Source organism: Armigeres subalbatus, chromosome 2 (genome assembly GCF_024139115.2).
Source record: "Armigeres subalbatus isolate Guangzhou_Male chromosome 2, GZ_Asu_2, whole genome shotgun sequence".
NCBI classification, from domain to species: Eukaryota; Metazoa; Arthropoda; class Insecta; order Diptera; family Culicidae; genus Armigeres; species Armigeres subalbatus.
In genome coordinates this window covers 266,889,911-266,901,065 of record NC_085140.1, presented here as the reverse complement: position 1 = coordinate 266,901,065, position 11,155 = coordinate 266,889,911, and the positions used below count along the sequence as shown (strand labels likewise).

General features: G+C 38.5%; 2 protein-coding genes and 1 long non-coding RNA gene across 3 annotated transcripts; 2 read left to right on the top strand and 1 right to left on the bottom strand.

Moving 5' to 3' along the window:
• LOC134212193 (uncharacterized) lies at positions 1–808 on the top strand. The gene is made up of 3 exons (XM_062689834.1): positions 1–366; positions 428–529; positions 603–808. Exons 1-3 carry the CDS (start codon positions 121–123, stop codon positions 741–743), a joined length of 489 nt encoding a protein of 162 aa, XP_062545818.1. The 5' UTR covers positions 1–120; the 3' UTR covers positions 744–808.
• Positions 809–944: 136 nt separating this feature from the next.
• Positions 945–3,389, bottom strand: LOC134212192 (uncharacterized). Its single transcript, XM_062689833.1, has 3 exons — positions 3,188–3,389; positions 1,428–1,549; positions 945–1,369 (listed from the first exon to the last, which is right to left on the bottom strand). The coding sequence occupies exons 1-3, from the start codon at positions 3,275–3,277 to the stop codon at positions 1,006–1,008; spliced, it is 576 nt and encodes a 191-aa protein (XP_062545817.1). The 5' UTR covers positions 3,278–3,389; the 3' UTR covers positions 945–1,005.
• Positions 1,241–1,919, top strand: LOC134212195 (uncharacterized). Its single transcript, XR_009979213.1, has 2 exons — positions 1,241–1,377; positions 1,449–1,919. It is a non-coding gene; the product is annotated as an uncharacterized LOC134212195 (long non-coding RNA).
• Positions 3,390–11,155: the final 7,766 nt, after the last annotated feature.

Genomic DNA, 11,155 nt, shown 5'->3' with positions numbered 1-11,155 from the left:
TTTTCTTTCCTTCTTATGCGGGTGCTGCAATAAAAGAAAAACACTGTTCGGAACAGATCACTCGTAAAGATCCGCTTATTTAGGTCGGTCCCAATCCGTACAACAGTTCCCCACATCAACATGGCCTCGAATACCGGCGGTGTGAAACCGATGACCATTACGGGCCGCATGGTCCGTGAGCGGGAACGGTTGCTTGGTATGACCCAGGAGGAACGCGCCTGGAGAGCTCAGTGGCTGAAGGACCAGCAGCTAGCGCCCAATGAGCCTCGCCATGTGCCGGAGTATTGGAAGGAGCGATTGAATCCGATTCGGCGGACTTACAAAGCTCCGCTGGACCTGGTGCAGAAGGCTTTGTCGCCGGTGGTGGTAGGTTTTTGTGGCAAATGTCGTTAGAAGTGTTGATTATGTAATTTCTTTTTGTTTGCAGGGCGAGAAGTGGGCCTTCGCCGTTCGTTTCTGGACCGGTAAAATTGGCCTGATTGCTTTCGGTATCTATGCGGGAGCTTATTATTTCAAGTATAATCAAAACGTAAGTTACTTTTTGTGTGCCCTTCAGTTCCGAAAATAGTTGCTAATGTTTATGTTTTGGTTAAAACTGTTAGGATTGGACCCGAAAGGGAGGTTGGCGGGTAATCCATTCCCGTAAGGCTGTGGTCCCAGGTGATGAAGGTTATCCTAATTTCCCACAACGCTCCAGTCCAGGCGACTATGCTGCTCGAGGCTTCAAGCAGTCTCCGATTTAAGCGACAGGCTTATGATTTTTCTGTAGATTATGGATGAATATGAGGAAAATAATTCTTTAAATTGATGTGGAGTAGAGGAAATCTTTCTGATGACTGCATAAATAAGCTGTGGTTCCTGTGAAAAATAGATTTTTTTTCGGAGTCCAGTGATATCAAAACGTGGGGATTTTTGTAAAAATTTGTCAGGATATTCAACATGTGTTAAAAGGTACGTAAAATTATTTTTATTGAACATACGATGGGTCCTTAGCTGATCATAAACTTAACGACATTCACGCAATAAATCTAACGCGTCAGAATATGAATTGATATCCCTACTGCAAACGACATTAGACTCTTGGAAGAATTGTTCCACCATCAGGTGCCCCATATCGATGACATCCCTCGATACCGTTATAATGCACTGCGATCGCTCGCCCAGCTTGCGCGAATAGTAACAGACGGCGTCCAGAACCGATGCCAAAAAGGTACAGTAGGTAAAGTTTAGATCCTCACCAACTCTACCGCCGCCACATGGCTTCCGCAACAGGTTCTGAATTGACTCCAACACGACCAATGCGGGCGTAAAATTCCAGGCTTTGATGTCATTTAACTTTAGTAGGACTGCTTCAGCCGATTTGGAGTATCTGGAAAGGTAATTTAGTATCTGTAGTATCAGCTTATGCAACACTAATCATAAATTACACAAAAATAATTTTCTTGTAGATTGTGTTGTAATTGCTAAAGACTTCTGGTGGAACGCTGTCAATTGGTTTTTCTGTTACGAAGATTACATGTTTGTTCCCAGTAGCATATCGTATGGCGGTCTGCAAAAAAAGTAAAAATTTTATTATGATATTTAAGAATCCTCTATTTTAATAGCATGATTGACATTTGACCATACAACCACGTACAACAAAATTGCACCAAAAGGCTACCTATCACGCCAAATACATTGAAAATGCTCGTAATACGAATAGCCTATGAAACCATTTTAATCATCTAGATTGATAATATATATCACGATAAAGAAGAACTTGTTGCCAATCCCCATACATTCAATTTTCTTTCTTTACTTTAACACGATATTTATTATGATAAATGGCTTAACCTGAAAAGGTTCAGTTGAGTTTGAATGGGCTTTCATCGGATGTCTAGTTCAAAAATTTTCATGATTATAATATACCGAATCACGAAGGATGGAAGTTTTTTCTACTTAGAGAACGTCCCTAAATTACGTAACCTTAATAGGGGCCCTCCTTAGCCGTGCGGTAAGACGCGCGGCTACAAAGCAATACCATGCTGAGGGTGGCTGGGTTCGATTCCCGGTGCCGGTCTAGGCAATTTTCGGATTGGAAATTGTCTCGACTTCCCTGGGCATAAAAGTATCATCGTGTTAGCCTCATGATATACGAACGCAAAAATGGTAGCCTAGCTAAGAAACCTCGCAGTTAATAACTGTGGAAGTGCTTAATGAACACTAAGCTGCGAGGCGGCTCTGTCCCAGTGTGGGGATGTAATGCCAAGAAGAAGAAGAATAGGGGAGCCGGTAGGAAGCAGTGACGATCTTTACGAGAAAGCTTCACTTAGTTTATTCATACGCAGATTTAAAGGCTATGGTCGTCCGTAACCATGCTGTATCATTAGGCCGAGAGATCATTAAGACGAAGAAGAGGGAAGACGGAAGAGTGAAGAAGAAAGAAGGAGGAACAGGGAAGAAGGAGAAAAAAGAAGGAAGGAGGACGAAAGAAGAAGGAAAAAGAAAGAGGGAAGAATGAAAAAAGAAGTGAGGAAGAAGACAGAATAAAGAAAATATAGGAAGAAAAAAGTAAAAGAATGAAGGAAGAATAAAAAAGGAAGAAAGGAGGAAGAAGGAAAAATTAAGAATAAAGAAGGAAGAAGAAGGAGGAAGGAAGAATGAAGAAGGATGAAGAAAAAGGGAATAAAGAAGGAAAAATGATGAACAAAGACGCAGAAGGAAGAAGAATAAAAAAACAGGAAGAAAAGTCAAAAAAGAAAAGCGAAGAAAAAAGCAGGAAGAAGCAAGAAGGGATAGGGTGGTCATTAGGCTTAACGGCTATTCGGCCTAATGACCTGTCACCCGGCCCGTACGTAACAGATATGTAGTAGCAAATAGGCGATTCCTGGCTATTCAAACAATATACAGAATTTATTTGCAGTTACTAACCGAATATAAATATGTTCGCATTAACAATTGCGCCCTAATACCGGTTCTAAGCTTTGATGCAGAGTACACGAGCTTTGTTCACCAGTGACAGGCGTACTGGGCCTTTGGTCAAGGGTCACATACAAATGCTATTTTAACTGAGAATAACAAAATAACGAGAATGCAAATTGTTTCGCATCAATATCAAGTGATACCGATGTATGTTGTCTTATACAGAAAGTTACAAGAATAGAAATGATAATCATTCTACAAACTATCTTAACAATTAAATATTTACCTCAAATAGAATATGTTGCAACTGCTTCTGGTTGCTACCATTTTCAGTGATCAGCAAATTATTGCTTCTAATGTTTTGTACATCATCCATTGAAAAAAAAGAAAGAAATTAATATTTAGATTAAAAATAATTATTCGCAAGAGTAGTAATTTTATTTATTTATCTCATGTTAGCAGTGTCAGCACCCTGGCTCGCAAACGCCTCTGAAATCAACACTGAAAACCAAAACTACCCAAAAGTGGGTTGTTTGCATTCAAAACCGTGGTTTGGGCCAATAACCCAAATTTGAGTAAAATGACTTCTCTGGCACTAGGTACACTGAGAAAAATTATGAAGTAACATTAACTATTCACTCGCGTTCAATTTTACTATGACCAAATGCCACAATTTAATAGTAAAACTAACTACAATTCCATTCATAACGACAGAATCATAGCGGAGGTTACTGAGCACGTACTAGAAGATCCATAGTAAATCTAATCATGCAGTTCAGTTCCCGCTGATGGCCTCGCCACAAGTTTTTTTTATTGTTCTCAAGAAGTTTGCCACTCCACTCCATCTTTAAAAAACTTAAAACCGGTAAGTTCCTCTTGCACCAGTAATCATCAAAATAAATTAAATTATTTCAGTTCAGGTGCCGCGATCATATTGACCCCACCTAAATAAGAAATAATGAAAAAAGACGTCAAAGGACATTGTGCAGAAATCGGCATAGTTCCCGCGGATTCTAGTTCACACGAAACAAACAAGATCTGGCTGAATTAGCCGTGGCTGGTATGTATTCCAAGATACAAGTTATTTTACAGTAAGACTTGATCGTCTATTTATTTATGTTTCAGATATTTAACCATACTTGCTCACCAAACGAAACACTTTTTCGTTAGCTATTACTTTTTTGTACCGTCCGGGAAGAAGCCTCAACAATGGATGATTGAGGAAGAATTTCCACGAATAGATTATTTTGACAATATCCGCGATTTTTTACATGTTTGAAACATGAAGTTTATTATTTTGAATATATTTGCCTTAATAAAGATTGTTCTTTTGGTACACCACGCAAAAAAATAGAAAAATAAATAAACGCTTGCATATAAATCATTTCTACCGTGCATAGTAGTATGCAACCAGCATCCATGGTAAATTTAACTTTGTTTATTTGCTATGTTTTCTAGTACTCATAACGTAAAAATATTTCATTCTACTACTTCCCAGTTTTGGAAACGTCATGGTAAATTCAACTTTGTTGCAGTGGTTTCAAGAGCATTTTGCGTTCTGCCGAAATCAAGTGGTAAAATGTTTTTGACATTACCCTCCATATACACTGAAAGAAGCGACATGGTAATGAGTACTATATGGAGGGTAATGTCAAAAACATTTTACCACTTGATTTCGGCAGAACGCAAAATGCTCTTGAAACCACTGCAACAAAGTTGAATTTACCATGACGTTTCCAAAACTGGGAAGTAGTAGAATGAAATATGTTTACGTTATGAGTACTAGAAAACATAGCAAATAAACAAAGTTAAATTTACCATGGATGCTGGTTGCATACTACTATGCACGGTAGAAATGATTTATATGCAAGCGTTTATTTATTTTTCTATTTTTTTGCGTGGTGTACCAAAAGAACAATCTTTATTAAGGCAAATATATTCAAAATAATAAACTTCATGTTTCAAACATGTAAAAAATCGCGGATATTGTTGAAATAATCTATTCGTGGAAATTCTTCCTCGATCATCCATTTTTGAGGCTTCTTCCCGGACGGTACAAAAAAGTAATAGCTAACGAAAAAGTGTTTCGTTTGGTGAGCAAGTATGGTTAAATATCTGAAACAAAAATAAATAGACGATCAAGTCTTACTGTAAAATACCTTGTATCTTGGAATACATACCAGCCACGGCTAATTCAGCCAGATCTTGTTTGTTTCGTGTGAACTAGAATCCGCGGGAACTATGCCGATTTCTGCACAATGTCCTTTGACGTCTTTTTTCATTATTTCTTATTTAGGTGGGGTCAATATGATCGCGGCACCTGAATAGAAATAATTTAATTTATTTTGATGATTACTAGTGCAAGAGGAACTTACCGGTTTTAAGTTTTTTAAAGATGGAGTGGAATGGCAAACTTCTCGAGAACGATAAAAAAAAACTTGTGGTGAGGCCAGCGGGAACTGAACTGCATGATTAGATTTACTATGGATCTTCTAGTTCGTGCTCAGTAACCTCCGCTATGATTCGGTCGTTATGAATGGAATTGTAGTTAGTTTTACTATTAAATTGTGGCATTTGGTCATAGTAAAATTGAACGCGAGTGAATAGTTAAGCCCCAAACGCAATACAACGGAACGGCGACGGAAACGGCAAATTTGACAGAAAATATATGGGCTAACTGTCAAATTTTCCGTTTCCGTCGCCGTTCCGTTGTATTGCGTTTGGGGCTTTAATGTTACTTCATAATTTTTCTCAGTGTAGTACTCATTACCATGTCGCTTCTTTCAGTGTAGTTTGCCTTTAATCCCATGTAAACAATTTACACAAAGTTGAGTTTAATTTATCCAAAGCGGACCTTAATCAACCCAAAATAGAGAATATTGAATTTACTCAAATTTGGGTTATTGGGCTGAGAAACCTCGCTGAGGTGTTTGCATCTTGCTCTAGTTTTGATAGCAATCATGGGAAAGAAAGGGAAAACTACCCAAATTTGGGTAAATTTTCTCTGACATATTCTCATGAGTGCTGTGAGGGTGAGATATATTAAGAGTTGGGCAATCCACGTTTAGAGTGCATTGATGACAGATATGCAAATATCGTATAACGGTTCGGTTGCCAACAGTAACTATATAGCAAATAGCAAGCCATGACTTTGCCCTTCCCTCGTGGGACAACCAACGGAGTCGCACGCGCGATTAGACAGCACACCCCGTGATAGCTCGTTCGGCTGAACTAGGCCGCACATTTGGCGATCCTGCCAGGTTGTTCCTGGTTGGAAATAATTATTTTGTAAGTATCCTGTGGGCGTGATTGGGACATTAAATTTTTTTTCATCGGTTTCGACTTGTAATGTCGAAGAGCGTCGGATTGCTAAATTTGCTCATCGGTTTCGATTTGTAGTGTCGAAGACGCTTTGGAAGAGCGTCGGATTGAATGATTTGCTCATCGGTTTCGACTTGAGATGTCGAAGACGCTATAGAAGAGCGTTGGATTGTTAAATTTGCTCATCGGTTTCGACTTGTAGTGTCGAAGACGCTTTGGAAGAGCGTCGGATTGAATGATTTGCACATCGGTTTCGACTTGGGATGTCGAAGACGCTCTGGAAGAGCGTCGGATTGATAAATTTGCTCATCGGTTTCGACGATTGTATGTCATACCCCAGAAACCCATTGCCCAGAAAGTGATTCCCCAGAAATTAATTCCCCTGAATGCACTACTCCCCAGAAAACCATTCCCCAGAATACCATAATCCCCAGAAATACATTCCCCAGAATGCCCCTATCCCCCGAAAGACATTTTCCAGAATGCCTCCATCCCCGAAAGACATTCCCCAGAATGTCCTAATCCCCAGAATACCATACCCCAGAATGCACCATTTCGTAGCTTAGACTAAATACTTCGTAATTGCTTCATCCCGGGCAAATGCGTACTTTTAAAGAAGGAGTCATCTACTCTTTTGCCTTATTCCGGGCAAATACATACTTTTAAAGAAGGAGTCATCTACTCTTTTGCTTCATCCCGGGCAAATGCGTACTTTTAAAGAAGGAGTCATTTACTCTTCTGCCTTTTTTCCTGGCAAATGCATACTTTTGAAGAAGTAGTTATCTACTCGTTTGTCCGTTTGTCCGTTTGTTTAAAGAAGGAGTCATTTACTCTTCTGCCTTTTTTCCTGGCAAATGCATACTTTTGAAGAAGTAGTTATCTACTTGTTTGTCCTTTTTCCGGGCAAACGCATACTTTTAAAGTAGGAGTCATCTACTCTTTTGTCTTATTCCAGGTATATACATACTTCTAAAAATGAAAATCATATATTCTTACGATCCATTGCATTTCATACTCTTTTCAACGATTATGCCAAATGGTCATTATGTCAAACGGCTTTATGCCAAACGGCATTATGCCAAATGGCATTATGTCATATGGGCTTCCCCCAATATGAACAACGAGTATATTGGACTATATGCTCCTTCGTATTATATGTGAGCCCTAACAAACATATCAAATGGGCTCCATTCCGGGCAAATACGTGCTTTAAAATAAGGCAGCATATGTCGTTTTGCCTTATTACGGGCAAAAGCGTACTTCAATATAAGTATTTTTGCATAGAAATATAGTATCTAGTATTTTTAATTTATAGAAATGACAGCGAAAAACATAGTTTCTTAGACTGATACCTTTTTCTGGGGATTCTGGGTTTTTGGTTTCTGGGGAATGGGTCATTCGGGTTTTTTTTTTTCTGGGGAATGGGTCATTCTGGGGATTTCTTTTCGGGGAAATGGTGCATTCTGGGGAATATCATTCTGGAGAATTTGTCGTTCTGGGAAATGGAATTCTGGGAAATACCATTCTGGGGAACTGATTCTGGGGATTGGTATTCTGGGCATTGACATACAACCGTTTCGACTTGTAGTGTCGAAGACGCTCTGGAAGAGCGTCGAATTAAATGATTTGCACATCGCCCAAGTAACCATTAAGCCGTTAAAATCGACTTTATTTCGGCTCTATAGTCGCATTAAAACCCTGTCAACAGTGCTTATAAGACTTAAAAGATTCTTTAGTGCTGCTCAAAAGCCGCTTTTGGCGAATTATTTGGCTGATATAGTGCTTGCCCCTACCTATTTTTCCACGCCTATGCCAAAATGTCAAAATTTTTAGACGAGTTGGAAGGGAACGAAAAAAAAATGAAATGGAAAATATTTGTTTATATTTTAATGCGTTCTTTCTTTTTTCTTCCCGTTGGGGAATCGATGATTTTTTTGATAATTATATTTAACTCCGGGCTTGAACGCTCGAACTGTGTTTGATGGTTTTGGTTTAGATTGGCCGCTCAGTTTACCATATGATCCATCACGGATTTGAATAGATGTATTGCTGGGAAGGGACAAAAAGCAGAAGGATTTCATCTGCCTCTATAACATAGGCGAGAAAGCATTGAAAATGAAACAATAACAATCTAAGGAACAATCTGTAAATAAGTAGACGGAACTTTTTTGTATTCAAGAAGAATCTTCCAGGTGAAGATTAATAAATATTGCCGTAGAATAAATTCACAGCCCATTAAACATTTATCCGGCATTCTCCATGTTATGTAGATACCATTGAAAAGCATACATGACAGATTCACACAAGATTTCTAGATTTCTAGTGCGAGTAAAAGAGACAGGTTGTTCTTATTATTGAATCTCTAGGTGTTGTTGTTATTGATTCTACCAAAACGTCATAGAAAGTAGCTCTAAATTGGTAATAATAATATCCTTATTCGGCTTGTATCCACAGGGCTGGTGAGCATTATATCGAAGCGTTATATACCGATATACGGCTTCTTTTACTGCTTGAAGTTTATACTGCTAATTAGCACTTGAAAATCATATATACAGCTTATAGGCACTGAAATGTTGTTATATGGTGTATATAAGGCTTATTAAAGTGCTTAATGGTTACCTGGGCGGTTTCGACTTGTGATGTCGAAGACGTTCTGGAAGGCGTCGGATTAAATGATTTGCGCATCGGTTTCGACTTGTGATGTCGAAGACGCTCTGGAAGAGCGTTGGATTAAATGATTTGCACATCGGTTTCGACTTGTGATGTCGAAGACGCTATGGAAGAGCGTTGGATTGATAAATTTGCTCATCGGTTTCGAATTGTACACTACTAAAAATTCACACATATTTATTGGCAAAAATCCATAGATTTAACTAGAGGCCTGAATAAGAGAAACGCGGATAGGTATGTGCCGCCAATCGAACCGTCAAAAAACAGCAGCCAATCGAGCAGGAGACCTGTCAAGCAGCCAAAATGTTGGCTCAAATACTGAAAACGGCCAAATTCGATTTCATGCAATTTTTTAAATAAACAAAATTGAATGTATTTTACATTTGTTTGCAATAATATATGCACGTCATTTATAGATTATGAAATTTAATTCCATTGTTTATTGGATTCTATTCTTATGTTATGTGGACACATAAAATAGCGGATTGTGAGATTTTATCTACATAAAGCATTTCTTCCTTTTCATGTGTTGTTCTTTGATGAAGAAGATTGAATTCAGTGTTGGCAGAGTAATATTTTCTATCCGCGTTTCTCTTATTCAGGCCTCTAGATTTAACTTATGATGTATATATCAGCGGACACATATAACCATTCTCCACGCGAGCTACTAATAAAATATATATCTAAATAAACTTTATGTGTGGTCTCGAATTAGGAATTATTTAATTTATGTGTGGTTCTATATCGATTATATTAGGATGGAGCTATTGCAAAAAATTATAAAGGCGACACATATATCTTATATAGATATTTTTGGCAGTGTAGTGTCGAAGACGCTCTAGAAGAGCGTCGGATTAAATGATTTGCACATTGGTTTCGGCTTGTTATGTCGAAGTCGCTCTGGAAGAATGTCGAATTGAATGATTTGCACATCGGTTTGGACTTGTCAAGTCGAAGACGCTCTGTAAAAGCGTCGGATTGAATGATTTGTCTATCAGATTCGACTTGTGATGTCGAAAACGCTGTGGGAAGCGTCGGATTGATAAATTTGCTCATCGGTTTCGACTTGTAGTGTCGAAGACGCTCTGGAAGAGCGTCGAATCAAATGATTTGCACATCGGTTTCGACTTGTGATGTCGAAGTCGCTCTGGAAGAATGTCGAATTGAATGATTTGCACATCGGTTTGGACTTGTCAAGTCGAAGACGCTCTGTAAAAGCGTCGGATTGAATGATTTGTCTATCGGATTCGACTTGTGATGTCGAAAACGCTGTGGGAAGCGTCGGAATGAATGATTTGCTCATCGGTTTGGACTTGTAGTGTCGAAGACGCTCTGGAAGAGCGTCGGATAAAATGATTTGCACATCGGTTTCGACTTCTCAACGGTTTTTACTTAAAAAAAAGTTGAAGGCGCTTTGGAAGAGCGTCAGCATAAATGATTTATTAGTGCGTATATTGAACTCAAAGTTTGGGTTGATTTATCTGTCCGTGAACTCAGAAAAGTATACACGGTTAGAAAAAAAGTACTTAATATTAAGTACTTTTCACTCAAATCGGGGGTTTAGTAAATGGATTATTTTATTTAGGCAACTCATTTTGCACTCACCGCATCAAAACAAAGTCGCTACCGTATATATATACTACTAAAAATCCACACATTTATTGGCAAAAATCCATAGATTTAACTTATGATGTTATACTAAAGACACACTGGTGGTACAAGGACCGTGGTATACCACGGTTATGTACCCTAGTACATATTGCACCATGGTTTTCCACGTTGTACCAGCATGGTACAAGGTGACACACCTGTGGTACAACTTGTACCATGGTACGAATACCATCAGTGTGTCATTAGTATTATACACTCAACTAAACTATCTTAGAAACATCATAAGCCTCATCTTATGAACCGTAGAAAAATATTCGAGTTTCATTTTCATTGAGCCTCTTATGATAATTAGTTGGCCCGCGATGAAATGCATTTCTGTTTCTTATGAAGTCCATAATACTTATCTATAGAAAAAACAAAACATAAGAGCTGTCTTATGATATTCATCACTTATCTTGATGTGAAAAACTCATAACACAAATCTTATGAAATGAGTAGTCAACATGGCGGAGTATGTATAAGTAGACCATCAACCGAGGAAACTTTGAATATTTCCTCACAATCTCCAGATCGCTTCAGATCGATCGAGTCGGTCGTAAATTGGAGGAATGCAAATGTAAGTAAATGATTCCTCTTGTTAAAGTTGTGTATT